The 17132-nt window shown below is 42.5% G+C and overlaps 1 protein-coding gene across 6 annotated transcripts in view; it reads left to right on the forward strand.

Annotated features, from left to right (window-relative positions):
• The first annotated feature begins 512 nt into the window (after window positions 1–512).
• Window positions 513–17132, forward strand: part of macf1a (microtubule actin crosslinking factor 1a) — a 323394-nt gene continuing 306774 nt past the window's right edge. For 5 of the 6 annotated variants that reach the window (XM_079258488.1, XM_079258491.1, XM_079258489.1 and 2 more), the window contains exons 1-2: window positions 513–830; window positions 10997–11231. In XM_079258488.1, coding sequence (XP_079114614.1) covers window positions 11009–11231 — 223 coding nt within the window. In that variant the 5' untranslated portion in view covers window positions 513–830; window positions 10997–11008. The remainder of the gene's footprint in view (window positions 831–10996; window positions 11232–17132) is intronic. The other variant, XM_079258495.1, reaches the window with a different exon arrangement.

Consider the following 17132-nt stretch of genomic DNA (forward strand, 5'->3'; position numbering starts at 1 on the left):
GGGGGGCCTTAAAATCAGCTTACGCCCGGGGCCCTGTAAAAGTTCAGACCGGCCCTGCCAGTCAAACCCAAAGTGGATCCAGACTGTGGAGATCTCGCAGCTGAATGGGAGCGGCAGCAGAAACACAACTCCTCCACTTTTCTGCTCAACTGTTTTACCTCCCTGCCTTCCTCCAGCTGTTCGGAGCAGCCTGGGTGCGTTCAGGGATTATAAAAACATCATGTGATGATAAAATCACGCCTCAGAACCAGCTCTGCTTCATCTATTTAACTCTGAATGTGTGTGAATGAGTAGCTGCTGCAAAATATGCCAACGTGAACGCCCTTCTCCCCCCTAAACTGAGCCAAAGTGTGCGCGCATCACGGTCCGGTTTGGCGGTGCTGCTGGGATGACGCAGAGGTCCACCCCAAAAAAAATCTCCATTTCCTCCACACTTCCCAGCCTCTGTAGACATGGGTTAAAGTGTCGAGCCGTGAAAACCTGCTGAAGAGACAGAGAGAGAGAGTGGGAGAGAGTGAACCGGGAGAGCAGGGCCGGTGGGGGGTTGCTGGAGCCGAGAGGAGGAGAGAGGCAGCGCGGAGGGAGGAGGACAGCCATTACCGATCCGGATCGCGCTGCTTGCTGTTCAGGCTCCAGCCTCATCCACGGGCTTTGGTCGGCTCGGTTCTCTTTGGAGGAGAACTGAGAGCAGAAACCTGATCAGTGGAGCGGACACTCCACACCCCATCAATCCTTGCATCAATCCGGAGGAGAGAGGGAGCAGCGGCGGCAGCGTCGCCGGCCTCCCCGCGCGGTGCTCGGATTCTTCGGACCGCTGCTGCCCGGTGAAGGTAAGCAGCTCCGGAGCTCCCACACCCCCCACCCCATAGACCTGCCATTATCATTTGTTTGGCATCCAATCGGAGCACCATGATGACTAGAAAAGCACGAGAAACCATTTGATATCAGTTTAGCAGCGTGATTTAATTAGATCTGAATTATCATCATAATCCAGCTGGAATAATAAGCAGCGTGGACGACGTGGGCTTTAACCTGCATGTTGTTGATTGTCAACGTGTTGATCACTGGTTGCGTTCACTGACATCCATTTAAAAGGGTTTTTTCCCACCGTAACGTGGCTGTCTGGAACAGACCCCTTTCAGGGCAGAATACACGCGTGATTTGTGCGCCGGAGCTGGAAAAAACCAGTGGCCACTCAGTCAGAAGGGTTTCTGGGTCGTGAGAAGGCTGCTGAGGTTCTTCCCCCAACAAGAGACTCAGCAGCAGCAGGATAGAAGAAGCATTTAGTTCACAGAGACACTCACAAATGGATAAATGTAATTAGTTGGCGTTGATTCGAGAAGCCGCTGAAATTTTGGACAAAGAGCCTCCAGCTTCCCAGTCAGCTCCTGCATGGAGCTTTTTTTTTTCTTTCTGGCTCCATGTCTCATGTTCATTCATGCACACAAATTCAGAATCAAAGAAAGAAAAAAGGAAAGCGTGCAAAGCTGATATGAAACACCAGCTGGATTCTAAACAGGAATCATTAAGAGGTTTTTATTGATCTGTGAAATCCCTGCAGCCAATGACATCCAGAGACCCTCCATCATCATCACCTCCTCCCAAAGGACTCCATCCCTGCAGGTTGTCTGTGTCTGCAAACCTCTGATATTATGCAAGGTGCAGACAGAGGGAGGAGACAGAAAAAACAAGATTCAAGCAGGACTCCCCTCCTGCAGCTCCATGCCAGATGGTCTTCTCCCTGCAGCCTTATGTTGGACTTTCAGCTCGTCTGACATGAGCAACAAAATGTCTATTCCTAATGCACTCAATCAAAACAAATAGTTCCTTTATGCCGCTTTTTCCCTGTCTGCAGTCTGCGAGCCATGATGTGTTTCTGATTCAGCTTGAATCGGGTTATTTATGACACTGTGGCTCAGTTCTGTTCTGGCAAGTGGGCCAGATGTGGGCCAAAGATCCCGATGGGACGAACTTGGTGGAACGTGTGTCTCATTTAAGCCACATGTGGCCATAATGCTATGAGATGACTTTGACGTGAGTTCAGACAAGTGTTGTGAGGACCAGAAGTGGCCCAAAAGCCCAAAGACGACACCGATTTGGAGCCTTCCTGGAAGATATTTGGCTAATTTCAGGCAGCAACACTTAACTCCAAGTCAGCAGAACCAGCCAAGGCCAAATGTGCCAAAAAAAAACATGCAAACATGGACCAAACATTGTTTCCTACCTCATTATAAACTAACAAATTGCGGATCATGCATGTTTTTAGTTTGACTTTAGCACATTACATCAACATCACAACTTTCCAGTGTTTAAGACAGTGACTCCTATATGTTCAAATGAAATTAAATAAGGTTTTATCTGAATTATTTCTCTGTAAGTTACTTAATTTGTCCGATTGGAAGCTTAATAGTGAAACAAGTCGTAGAAAAACTAATTTAGCTTTAATGCAAAACAAGAAGTTTCTGTTTCTTTAACTGGTTGTTGCCTATCCAAGATATTTAATAGGTAATTTATTCATCTTAAAAACGCAGAAGAGGTGAAAATGTCCTGTTTCACATCTCGTCAGTCCTCTAAATATTCTTGGGAATCATGCCCCCCTGGAACCCTCCATTCACTACTCAGCTCTTTTTTCATGACACTGAAACTGTTCCTCTTCTTTCTGTGAAATGCTTGACTGGCACCTCCAACCTGCTGCTTGCCTTTCAGTCCGTCAGGCCCAGGAGGAGTCTTTGTTGGTTTTCATCTCCCTGCAGCTCCTTTATGCACAGAACTAAAAAAAAAAAAAAGAATCTGAAGAGTTAACAGAGATTCTCTTGTTCTCTGTTTATGATGATAATTATCATGTGCTGGAGCTGTAAGTGTTGTTTGGTGCCTGAAAAGCGACATTTTTTCCATCTCACCATTCATTTCCCAGAATTAGCTTTTCTTTAATTTAGTTTCTCTTCTTTCACTCTCTTTAATTAATTTCCTCTCTGCAGCACTGCTGAGTCGTGTCCATATTGTTGGCAAGCCGGTTCTGTTTGTGTGTGTGTTTACAGTATGTATGCACGCTTTTCTGTTTCATGTATTAATGTCAGTGTGTGAATGTGGGAGAACTTAGTCTAGTCAGCGTGTTAGTCATCACGCTCAAGGCTGTGATTTAAGGGGAGGTGTCGCTTATTCATCCTCAAATTCCACTTAACATTTTCAACAACTCATAGAAGGAGTGTGTTTTAAATATGTTTGTCATTTCTAAGTGTTTGGTGGGTCATGAAAGCTTGTAGAAATATTCTTCAACAACCTATTTGACAGACTAGTTTGGCATATGGAGAAAAAGGAAGTTTTAAAGTATTATTCCACTTTGGTTGCCCCGTTTTTGGCCTTTTAACCACGCACTAATTTTCAAGACTTATTTTTGCTAGCTTACAGATTTAGAACATATAAACTCCTGAACTGATTGTATTTTCACCTGGATTGGCATTACTTGCCAGTTGATGGTAAAAATCAGCTATGTGTAAATCTGCTAACATGTCTGTTTGCAATTTAATAGTCAAAGAAGGCGATAAACTAAATATATATTGCCTAGCATAAAGTGCTACTGTTGTTTACACTCTGCTAACATGAAACAGCTTCTGGAATTCTCTCATTAGCAAGTTTTTCTACATTTTAACTTGTTTTTTCATTGCTTAATGTACACACAAAGCTGTTTTCCCCGTTGCTAATTAGCTCCTCTCGCTACATTTCTACCTGATGCAGAGACAACTGATACAAGTTACTGGAACTCTGCTAAGCTAAGCTAGTTAGCTTTTAGCATTATCTGTTCATGTTTTCCTCCATAAAATAGATTCAGCTGCAGACAGTTATTGGGATATAACCAATTCAGCTTCCTATATGTTTGACATACACAACAGATTAGAATAAAAAGGCAACAAAAGTGAAAAAGAGGGAAAGCATTTGTTTTAACAAAAATAACACAGAAGCTAGCTTATATTAGACAAAGTCCAGTCTCTTTTCTCAAGGTTTTACCTTTTTATTTAATTTTTTTACCATTTAGCTTTTCATTTTCCGCTGTTATGATTAAACGGTGGTTATGTGCGTAACGTAAGTTAGCAGACAGATGATACTGTTGTCTGTGTTGAGCATAAATGGGCCTTTACAGTGGTCAGGCCTGCTAAAGACAGATGAAAGAACAAGTTTTTCTAAATGATGTTGGGCTATTAGTTCCAGCCATCATTCTGATATGGTTCCTGCTATAATCTGATTGTTAAAATTTAACTCAGAGCTTAAAATAATACCAAGATTTCTGGGTTGATCTGTTGTTTATACCACCGCTGACTGAAGCTGGGCATTATCTTAAGATACTCATCGTTGTTTTATGTTTATTTAGCCAAAGAAAATTCGGACACATCCACGTATTGATACGATATTGACGCAGACTGAAGCTTTGTTTGGTGCCAGCATCGCCTGGTGAGGCAGAAATGTAGATCAGAGTGTCATCTGCATAATTATGACCAGATATTATATATTTTTCATAATCTATAAATGTAAACATATTGAGAGATTTGTTTAGATTTATCTTGGACTTTGTTGGATCGGTGATTAATCGGATGCATGCAGTGAATCGCGTGTTAATCAGATCAGGGTATTATGTTTGTCTGGTGAGCATGAACGCTGGTTGAAGTCCCATCAGCGGCCATCACAGCGCTGGAATGCTGCTCAGGAATGACGAGGACTCGTTGGCAATTTCAGCCGTTACTCTGCAAACGTCTGGTTTTCTTAATCCCATCCCTCTCCCTCATTCTAGTTTCCTGTCTTCTTTCTCTCTCCTTCACTCTGCTGCTTCCACGTCTCCGTCATTGTGTGCTTCTGTTTTACGTTGCTGTAGTTTCCTGCTGCAGACCCTCATTTAAACAAGCCAGTTCAGGCTGACCTGTGGGAACAGACCCTGTTCATGTAAAGCCTGGCTGGGAGTCATAAATCAAGTCGAGCACGAGGCTTCTTATGCACTCAGTAGCATCAGGCTTAGAATACAAGCATGTATTTATCATTCATGCCCTTTGTAAAGGTAAAGAATTTCTTCTTCAGTCTTTAAACTTAGTTTTAAAATAAAAAAATGTCTCTGAGCCACAGAAAATTACATTTAGATCTTTTTACACAGCTTATTATCAAATTACTTGAATATTAATAAAACACAGTAAACGAACAAAGGTGAAACTGACGAAAAAGTTGGGTTTTTAAAAAAAAAAACAAAAAAAGACCAAAACCCAGGTAAGTTGCCTCATAAATTGTCTAAATGTGTTCACAAAGAAACCAGTTTGCATGTTTATAAGTGAAAAAAAAAAAAAAAAACAGGCAAAAATCTCATTTTTGTCATAATAAACTAATTATATTTGGTTTAAATAAAGTTTCTGGATAGAAATCTGGCATTTTGGACTAGTCACCTCTTGGCTGATGATTTTATAGACTATATTTAATTCAATAAAAGCTCTGTGTGTGTGTCAGTTTGTGAAACTGAGGGTCTCATTAGACAGGAAGTGATGTCACTGCCCTCCCTCTGGTTTCTTTTTCTTTAAAAGTCCCGTTTTTTTCCCCTCATGTTGCTATAATGACACGCTGCCGCTTTGAAGCTCCCATTCCGGCTCTATTTATAAAACCGCTCGTTGCAGTGCCACTGACTCACTGACACACAGCTTCACATCGGCGAACCGCCGGGGATTCTGGGAAGCTTTAACCTCTTCCTGGCAGTGTTGCCGGGGAGACGGCGGGATTCAGGAAGTGGGGCTTTGCCAGTGGTCAAAGCAGGGGCCAGCATGAGGAGGAGGAGAATGGTTTTTGGCAGCAGAGGTCCAGATGGAAATACCAGCTGCTGCGTTGAACTCACAGCCGATACGCTGATACATTCCTGCCGGGTGACCACCTCCGAACCGGTCCACTGTTTAGTCTGCCGCCATTCAAAGGGAATAAAGACAGATTTGTTCCACGCCAGCAGGAGTTCAACAGTCCATGTGATTCTGGGCATTTTAAGGGTTAAACTGATCGTTCGCTGAGAAGTCAGAATGACAAACGGGGTCATTGTCCAGCGGGTGGAGATGCAGTTCATTTCCACTCATGTCTATTTTTAATGCCTGAAGATAAACGGTTAAAACCAGTCCACCCCTGATATTTAAACATTCTTTTCTAAATTCAGTTTCCCTGTTAATGTATGGAGCGGAGAACCTGAGAGAGGAGCAGCAGGTGAACTGAGCTGGATTTTCTCCTAAAGAGGTGACTCCGGGGTTAACTCTGGGTTTTCTGCACCATGAAGCAGCTCCACCTCGCTTCTTTACACGCTCCCATTGCTCAGGTTATTAGAGTGTTGACCTGCAAGGCGTGAAGTGATGCATTCAAGTCCCAGCGCCACCCCCCCCCCCCCCCCCCCCCCCCCCCACATCTGTTTTTTCTTATTTGTTGTCAATTTCACCCCAAGAATGAATATTGACCTAATTTTATCTTGTGTATATGAGCCAATATAATTATTATGTACTCCAGAATATACGACATATTAATTGCCAGACTGCCCTGCGATGGACTGGCGAGCTGTCCAAGGTGTACCCCGCCTTTCACCCAAAAGACTGCTGGGATAGGCTCCAGCTTCCCCGTGACCCGTTATTGGGCTAAGCGGTTAGGAAAATGAATGAATGAATAATCACCAGACTGTATGACACAGATTAGGGCTGGACGATATGACCTTTTAGTAATATCCCGATATTTTTATGGCATGTCACGATATACGATATATATCTCGATATTTATCTTAGCCTTGAATGAATGCTTTGGTGCAGACAATCACATCAGTAAGATGATTTTGTGTCTCCATTAAAACATAATTGTTCATACTGCATCAAGATATGCTGATTTTAAACATTTATGCCAAAAGGATGAAATTGTAACGAAACAAACTGCATTTATTGAACAGTTAAAGCAGCGGCAGAAACATGTCATTTTAAAACAAAATAAAGTGACTTTGCATGATGTAATAAATGCAACATATGAAAATAGGTGCTCTAGGGGGGACTTTTCAAATGATGGCTTTGCTTTATGGATACGTTTTTGAGTTGTCGTGTATTTTTTTTAATCGCAGAGTTTACCGTAGAAATCAGTCTTATAATCCAGGCAGAATGTCCTCGTATCGTCTCCAGTAAACGGCTTCAGCCAGCTTTTAATTCAGGGTTTGATTCCCACTCCTTTCTGTACTTTCTAGAGACATGAGGAGCCAGATAAATATGCTTGTGTCACACACAGTGGATGAGGTGAGTAAGTGACAGAGGTTGTGAATGTAATCAAATAGAATAATTATTTTTGCGTGACGTGAAAAACTTTGTAATTTACGTCCCACTCTGTAATCCAGAGCGGGATCAGTGGTGGATTTGGCTGTTCATTGTGACTGTAGGTGGAGTCGTGCAGGTGTCCTCTCTGCTCCTCTGACTGGCTGCAGCTGCAGCTGGAGCGACTGAGTGCTTTAGGACGGGGAGAGACTCTCCTTCTGACAATAACTTTACAATATGCGCTTTAAAGTCAGTCGCCAAAACACCTGGAAAGTCTCCAATAACTCCTGTAAAAGTTGCTAGATTTGTCGCTAGTCGCTTTTCACAAAAAGTCGCCAAATTTAGCGAGAAAGTGGCTACACACTGCCTCTCATGACGTAGCACGTAGCTCACGTTATGTACGTAACGAGGTGCGCTTGCTTTAACTCTCTGTGCAAAGCGGTGCAGAGTCGAGGAGGAGGGAGGAAACCCCGCCCACAGCTAAAAACACCTGCGTGACAACAGGATACTCCAATATGACGAATATAGGCATTTTCTATATTCGCACAGGGGACTAGCCACGATATATCGAGTATATTCGATATATCGCCCAGCCCTAACACAGATTCAATCAAACATGCGCATGAAGCCTCGAGAAATGATCCGTTTTCTGAACCAATTTGATGGAACCAAATGATGCTTCATGAAGCATCATTTGGTCATCACTAGCAGTAAAGATGCTGGAATATCTGGGAAGAAAGTGAGGAGAGGATACCTAATTATCATGAGAAACAGGTTAGCGGTGTGAGTACCATCACCAGACAAAGGTGGACACAAGCAGATTCTGACCAAGCAGCAACCTCCGGAGGTTAAAAGTGAAGTCTATGCGGAAGTGCCAAACACTGCAGTTCCCCCTTCATCCACTAGGGGCTCCAAAACAGCAAATCCCCACAGACTCCCATGTTAAAAAGACCAACTTCACAGCAGAAATAAACATGTTTACAGCAGAAATAAACATGTTTACAGCGGAAATAAACATGTTTACAGCAGGAATAAACATGTTTACAGCCTGGTTCAAAAATCCATTTTAGGTTTAATAGGTCAGGTTTACCTTCATGACAACTGTGGGGGAAGTGAAATTTTTTCTAACTCTCACGTTTAAAAGTAATTCAATCTGGAAGTTCGGCATATTTAGGGGCGTGTCCTTTTGATTGACAGGTACCCAACCTCCCGCTTCAAGTAAGAAGAACGTAGAACAACCGCGGTTTTTAGCCAGTTAACAACGTGACTTAGCTTTGGCCCGCTTACCTCCGTTAGCTGCTTAGCTCCCCTTAGCTCCAGGTTAGCTCAGTTAGCTCTTAGCTACTGAAAGCTCGGAGTTCGCTAGATGTCAATCATCCACCATGACGCTCACAGCCCCCTTCTCAACTCCACCTCTTTGCCCATATTTGTATTTTCTGGGCGAGACGACACGCATGACGCTGCCAAGATGGTGATGGTAGGAACCGCCCACCGAGCTTCAATTCAGCTCTTCAGAAACCTACGGGTGACGTCACGGAGGCTCCGCCCATCTTTTTATATACAGTCTGTGTTTAAGACACTTAAATTGTATTTCACCTCCACTTCTGTCTCGTCTGTATTCATAATATTCTACGACATAAACAAAAAGTCACCACGGAGACCTTAAATGACTTCCATTAGTAGCAAGCCTGAGGAACTAAGCAGAGATCAGTTTTAGAGGTTTATTAGACTCTTTAATGAAGACCTGACCAGGCTGAGGCTGTTGCAGGAGAAACGGAAAGGACGTACACTTGAACTGGATGTTTGTGGTGTTTTTTGCATTGTTTACACGTGAAACGACACTATGAGACAGTCATTTAACAACTGCAGTCCAGGGGTTTCCTGCCTTTACTGGACGTTTATGCAGGTCTTGGAAAACCTTTTCCCAGCTTAGGTAAGCAGTTTTGCTCCCTGCGCTGTGCTGAGGTTAAACTTATTGATTCATTGATGGTGTGATGGACAGATTGGAGCATCAGGTCTCCAGAGTCCACACGAACACACACTCTTTTCTAGTGTGTGAGGTACTTTTTCCACAACTTGATGCTTAGAATCGATTGAAGAGAGACGAGTCATGGTGTAGAAATGGATGGATGAGCAGCAGATGGCAAAGATGAGGTCTCTCTGGACTATTGACTCTTCTTTAAGAATAGAAACAGTGAAATCTCATCGGTGCCTCCTTCGTTGTCTCAGCCGGTTGGATAAGATGTTTTCTTCTCTGTCCTTTCCATCTGAACTCGCAGCTGGGATAATCTAGTTCACTTAAACTGCATCTTTAATGACCTTTAGCTGCCGTTCCAGGCCTCTATCAGCCTGATTGGATCTGATGTTTTGTCATTTGGCAAACCACCCTGCAGCTTTTCATTTCAGTCACATCCAGTTTTTAAATGCCAGCAGTGATTTGCCCTCTGAGAACTTCTTCCTCCAGTGGAACTGGCTTTAAACGGCCTCCGCAGCTGAACTTGGTTGTCTTTGTTCAGCGATGGCGTCCTGCAGGGCGGTCCGTCGGCTCATTGATGAAGACATGTTGGATGGAGCTGGACCACAGAACCAGATGTGCATGCAGACGGGGAACTGTAAATGCTTTAATGGGAATGGGAATAAATTTACCACACTTTTACAGTTAAATCTCTCACTGTGCAGCAGGTATGAGTCAGGATGGGGGGGGGGGGGGGGGGGGGGGGGGGGGGGGTTGGCCTGCTGTTTCTCCTTTTCTATAATAAGAAAATACAAATAAATATCCAACATGTTTGGAGGAACTGGAACTGGAAAGGAAGACTGGAAAACAGTCCATTTGCTTTGACGATGTAAAGTGTCTGTTTTCCTTCCAGGGGTTGAAGGACCCTAAAGAAAAAGAGATGCTTTACTTCTGAGCTGCTTTCTCTGATTTTTATGCAGTAAAATTCCTCTGATTGCTCCTCTGATCCGTTTCTGCTCTTGAAAGAAGAAATCTGTAAATTTCCCCCAAGAAACACGTTTCTCAAACGAACGAATGATTTTCTAACATTATTTGTTGACAAGCTGGAGAGCGTCGGTCCATCTGGGCTCCTGAAAGAGATGCTTTTCAGGTCTGGAGAGAGACAATCGGGTTCTGTCCCGAGCCGACTTAAGACCCCCCAGGTGGTACCTTAAATAAAATGAAAAGAAAAAGTGGAGAATGAGGGAGAGATGAGGAGGATGATGGAAGGATGAATGACTGGAAGGAGAGGGAAGGATGATGGAGAGATGGGTGAATGGCTGAGGAATAGAAGATGGAAAGATGAGGATGGGTGAAGGAAGGATGGATGGATGAGTGTGAGGACAGATGAATGGACAGATGAGAAAGAAGGTTGAATGAAGACAGAAGGGATGAAGGCAGCGATGAGGAGGAAAGTTGATGGAGGAGGATGACTTGGGGAAGGTAAGACTGAGGAAGGAGAAGAAACGTCTCTCCTCCAGACAGTGAGTTTAACCCAGATGTTCATTCTTCGTCTAAACTTTGCATCATTCATGACGACGTGACGTCACGGCCATAAATTATACACCTCCTGCTTTGTCTCTGACCTCCTTTCTTCTCTCCTTTTCTCTCTCCTCTCTCCTCCCTCCTTCCCTCTCCTCCATTCTTCTCTCCTTCCTTCTCCTCCTTGTTTCCTCCTTCCTTCTCCTCCTTGTTTCCTCCTTCCCTCTCCTCCCTGCAGCTCTAACGTGAGATGGAGTCATCAGATGATGACACTCTGAGCGAGCGCTCCTGCGTTAGCGAGCCGTCCTTCCGCAGCGAGCGTTCAGGCGGGTCGCTGTCCCCGTGTCCATCAGGACTTGTTGGACCACCAGGAGACACGTTGCCGTGGAACCTGTCCAAACATGAGAGGAGGAAAAGGAAGAGCCAGGACTCGGTTCTGGATCCGGCAGAGAGGGCTGTGGTTCGCGTCGCAGGTGAGGAAATGAATCCGTTCTCTTGTCTGGTGATGAAACTGGGGATGTTCTGGGAAACTGGTGGGGAATTTCAAGCAGCATTCAGATTCTGGTGGAAACTGGAGTTAAAAACATGTCTAGAACTCTGACTCTAGGTTAAAAACACGTCTAGAACTCTGACTCTGGGTTAAAAACACATCTAGAACTCTGACTCTGGGTTAAAAACACGTCTAGAACTCTGACTCTAGGTTAAAAACATGTCTAGAACTCTGACTCTGGGTTAAAAACACGTCTAGAACTCTGACTCTAGGTTAAAAACACGTCTAGAACTCTGACTCTGGGTTAAAAACATGTCTAGAACTCTGACTCTGGGTTAAAAACACGTCTAGAACTCTGACTCTAGGTTAAAAACACGTCTAGAACTCTGACTCTGGGTTAAAAACACGTCTAGAACTCTGACTCTGGGTTAAAAACACGTCTAGAACTCTGACTCTGGGTTAAAAACACGTCTAGAACTCTGACTCTAGGTTAAAAACACGTCTAGAACTCTGACTCTGGGTTAAAAATAGGTCTAGAACTCTGACTCTGGGTTAAAACACGTCTAGAACTCTGACTCTGGGTTAAAAACACGTCTAGAACTCTGACTCTATGTTAAATCACGTCTAGAACTCTGACTCTGGGTTAAAAACACATCTAGAACTCTGACTCTGGGTTAAAAACACGTCTAGAACTCTGACTCTAGGTTAAAAACACGTCTAGAACTCTGACTCTGGGTTAAAAATAGGTCTAGAACTCTGACTCTGGGTTAAAACACGTCTAGAACTCTGACTCTGGGTTAAAAACACGTCTAGAACTCTGACTCTAGGTTAAAAACATGTCTAGAACTCTGACTCTGGGTTAAAAACACGTCTAGAACTCTGACTCTAGGTTAAAAACACGTCTAGAACTCTGACTCTGGGTTAAAAATAGGTCTAGAACTCTGACTCTGGGTTAAAACACGTCTAGAACTCTGACTCTGGGTTAAAAACACGTCTAGAACTCTGACTCTATGTTAAATCACGTCTAGAACTCTGACTCTGGGTTAAAAACACATCTAGAACTCTGACTCTGGGTTAAAACACGTCTAGAACTCTGACTCTGGGTTAAAACACGTCTAGAACTCTGACTCTGGGTTAAAAACACGTCTAGAACTCTGACTCTGGGTTAAAACACGTCTAGAACTCTGACTCTGGGTTAAAAACACGTCTAGAACTCTGACTCTATGTTAAATCACGTCTAGAACTCTGACTCTGGGTTAAAACACGTCTAGAACTCTGACTCTGGGTTAAAAATAGGTCTAGAACTCTGACTCTAGGTTAAAAACACGTCTAGAACTCTGACTCTGGGTTAAAAACACGTCTAGAACTCTGACTCTGGGTTAAAATCACGTCTAGAACTCTGACTCTGGGTTAAAAACACGTCTAGAACTCTGACTCTGGGTTAAAACACGTCTAGAACTCTGACTCTGGGTTAAAAACACGTCTAGAACTCTGACTCTGGGTTAAAAACACGTCTAGAACTCTGACTCTGGGTTAAAAATAGGTCTAGAACTCTGACTCTAGGTTAAAAACACGTCTAGAACTCTGACTCTGGGTTAAAACACGTCTAGAACTCTGACTCTGGGTTAAAACACGTCTAGAACTCTGACTCTGGGTTAAAAACACGTCTAGAACTCTGACTCTGGGTTAAAAACACGTCTAGAACTCTTATTCTAGGTTAAAAACACATCTAGAACTCTGATTCTGGGTTAAAAACCCGTCTAGAACTCTGATTCTGGGTTAAAAACACATCTAGAACTCTTATTCTGGGTTAAAACACGTCTAGAACTCTGACTCTGGGTTAAAAACACGTCTAGAACTCTGACTCTGGGTTAAAAAAAACGTCTAGAACTCTGACTCTGGGTTAAAAAAACGTCTAGAACTCTGATTCTAGGTTAAAAACACGTCTAGAACTCTGATTCTGGGTTAAAACACGTCTAGAACTCTGATTCTGGGTTAAAAACACGTCTAGAACTCTGACTCTGGGTTAAAAACACGTCTAGAACTCTGATTCTGGGTTAAAAACACGTCTAGAACTCTGATTCTGGGTTAAAAACACGTCTAGAACTCTGATTCTGGGTTAAAAACACGTCTAGAACTCTGATTCTAGGTTAAAAACACGTCTAGAACTCTGACTCTGGGTTAAAAACACGTCTAGAACTCTGACTCTGGGTTAAAACACGTCTAGAACTCTGATTCTAGGTTAAAAACACGTCTAGAACTCTGATTCTAGGTTAAAAACACGTCTAGAACTCTGACTCTGGGTTAAAAACACGTCTAGAACTCTGATTCTGGGTTAAAAACACGTCTAGAACTCTGACTCTGGGTTAAAAACACGTCTAGAACTCTTATTCTAGGTTAAAAACACATCTAGAACTCTGATTCTGGGTTAAAAACACGTCTAGAACTCTGACTCTGGGTTAAAACACGTCTAGAACTCTGATTCTAGGTTAAAACACGTCTAGAACTCTGATTCTGGGTTAAAACACGTCTAGAACTCTGACTCTGGGTTAAAAACACGTCTAGAACTCTGACTCTATGTTAAATCACGTCTAGAACTCTGACTCTGGGTTAAAAACACGTCTAGAACTCTGACTCTGGGTTAAAAATAGGTCTAGAACTCTGATTCTAGGTTAAAAACACGTCTAGAACTCTGACTCTGGGTTAAAAACACGTCTAGAACTCTGATTCTAGGTTAAAAACACGTCTGGAACTCTGACTCTGGGTTAAAAACACGTCTAGAACTCTGACTCTAGGTTAAAAACACGTCTAGAACTCTGACTCTGGGTTAAAAACACGTCTAGAACTCTGACTCTGGGTTAAAATCACGTCTAGAACTCTGACTCTGGGTTAAAAACACGTCTAGAACTCTGACTCTGGGTTAAAAACACGTCTAGAACTCTGACTCTGGGTTAAAACACGTCTAGAACTCTGACTCTGGGTTAAAAACACGTCTAGAACTCTGACTCTGGGTTAAAAACACGTCTAGAACTCTGACTCTGGGTTAAAACACGTCTAGAACTCTGACTCTGGGTTAAAACACGTCTAGAACTCTGACTCTGGGTTAAAAACACGTCTAGAACTCTGACTCTGGGTTAAAAACACGTCTAGAACTCTTATTCTAGGTTAAAAACACATCTAGAACTCTGATTCTGGGTTAAAAACCCGTCTAGAACTCTGATTCTGGGTTAAAAACACATCTAGAACTCTTATTCTGGGTTAAAACACGTCTAGAACTCTGACTCTGGGTTAAAAACACGTCTAGAACTCTGACTCTGGGTTAAAAAAAACGTCTAGAACTCTGACTCTGGGTTAAAAAAACGTCTAGAACTCTGATTCTAGGTTAAAAACACGTCTAGAACTCTGATTCTGGGTTAAAACACGTCTAGAACTCTGATTCTGGGTTAAAAACACGTCTAGAACTCTGACTCTGGGTTAAAAACACGTCTAGAACTCTGATTCTGGGTTAAAAACACGTCTAGAACTCTGATTCTGGGTTAAAAACACGTCTAGAACTCTGATTCTGGGTTAAAAACACGTCTAGAACTCTGATTCTGGGTTAAAAACACGTCTAGAACTCTTATTCTAGGTTAAAAACACGTCTAGAACTCTGACTCTGGGTTAAAAACACGTCTAGAACTCTGACTCTGGGTTAAAAACACGTCTAGAACTCTGACTCTGGGTTAAAAACACGTCTAGAACTCTGATTCTGGGTTAAAAACACGTCTAGAACTCTGATTCTGGGTTAAAAACACGTCTAGAACTCTGATTCTGGGTTAAAAACACGTCTAGAACTCTGATTCTGGGTTAAAAACACGTCTAGAACTCTGATTCTAGGTTAAAACACGTCTAGAACTCTGATTCTAGGTTAAAAACACGTCTAGAACTCTGATTCTAGGTTAAAAACACGTCTAGAACTCTGACTCTGGGTTAAAAACACGTCTAGAACTCTGATTCTGGGTTAAAAACACGTCTAGAACTCTGACTCTGGGTTAAAAACACGTCTAGAACTCTTATTCTAGGTTAAAAACACATCTAGAACTCTGATTCTGGGTTAAAAACACGTCTAGAACTCTGACTCTGGGTTAAAACACGTCTAGAACTCTGATTCTAGGTTAAAACACGTCTAGAACTCTGATTCTGGGTTAAAACACGTCTAGAACTCTGACTCTGGGTTAAAAACACGTCTAGAACTCTGACTCTATGTTAAATCACGTCTAGAACTCTGACTCTGGGTTAAAAACACGTCTAGAACTCTGACTCTGGGTTAAAAATAGGTCTAGAACTCTGATTCTAGGTTAAAAACACGTCTAGAACTCTGACTCTGGGTTAAAAACACGTCTAGAACTCTGATTCTAGGTTAAAAACACGTCTGGAACTCTGACTCTGGGTTAAAAACACGTCTAGAACTCTGACTCTAGGTTAAAAACACGTCTAGAACTCTGACTCTGGGTTAAAAACACGTCTAGAACTCTGACTCTGGGTTAAAATCACGTCTAGAACTCTGACTCTGGGTTAAAAACACGTCTAGAACTCTGACTCTGGGTTAAAAACACGTCTAGAACTCTGATTCTGGGTTAAAAACACGTCTAGAACTCTGATTCTGGGTTAAAAACACGTCTAGAACTCTGATTCTGGGTTAAAAACACGTCTAGAACTCTTATTCTAGGTTAAAAACACGTCTAGAACTCTGACTCTGGGTTAAAAACACGTCTAGAACTCTGACTCTGGGTTAAAAACACGTCTAGAACTCTGACTCTGGGTTAAAAACACGTCTAGAACTCTGATTCTGGGTTAAAAACACGTCTAGAACTCTGATTCTGGGTTAAAAACACGTCTAGAACTCTGATTCTGGGTTAAAAACACGTCTAGAACTCTGATTCTGGGTTAAAAACACGTCTAGAACTCTGATTCTAGGTTAAAACACGTCTAGAACTCTGATTCTAGGTTAAAAACACGTCTAGAACTCTGATTCTAGGTTAAAAACACGTCTAGAACTCTGACTCTGGGTTAAAAACACGTCTAGAACTCTGATTCTGGGTTAAAAACACGTCTAGAACTCTGACTCTGGGTTAAAAACACGTCTAGAACTCTTATTCTAGGTTAAAAACACATCTAGAACTCTGATTCTGGGTTAAAAACACGTCTAGAACTCTGACTCTGGGTTAAAACACGTCTAGAACTCTGATTCTAGGTTAAAACACGTCTAGAACTCTGATTCTGGGTTAAAACACGTCTAGAACTCTGACTCTGGGTTAAAAACACGTCTAGAACTCTGACTCTATGTTAAATCACGTCTAGAACTCTGACTCTGGGTTAAAAACACGTCTAGAACTCTGACTCTGGGTTAAAAATAGGTCTAGAACTCTGATTCTAGGTTAAAAACACGTCTAGAACTCTGACTCTGGGTTAAAAACACGTCTAGAACTCTGATTCTAGGTTAAAAACACGTCTGGAACTCTGACTCTGGGTTAAAAACACGTCTAGAACTCTGACTCTAGGTTAAAAACACGTCTAGAACTCTGACTCTGGGTTAAAAACACGTCTAGAACTCTGACTCTGGGTTAAAATCACGTCTAGAACTCTGACTCTGGGTTAAAAACACGTCTAGAACTCTGACTCTGGGTTAAAAACAAGTCTAGAACTCTGACTCTGGGTTAAAACACGTCTAGAACTCTGACTCTGGGTTAAAAACACGTCTAGAACTCTGACTCTGGGTTAAAAACACGTCTAGAACTCTGACTCTGGGTTAAAAACACGTCTAGAACTCTTATTCTAGGTTAAAAACACATCTAGAACTCTGATTCTGGGTTAAAAACCCATCTAGAACTCTGATTCTGGGTTA

This window comes from Telmatherina bonti, assembly GCF_933228915.1.
Source record: "Telmatherina bonti genome assembly, chromosome: 19".
NCBI lineage: Eukaryota > Metazoa > Chordata > Actinopteri > Atheriniformes > Telmatherinidae > Telmatherina > Telmatherina bonti.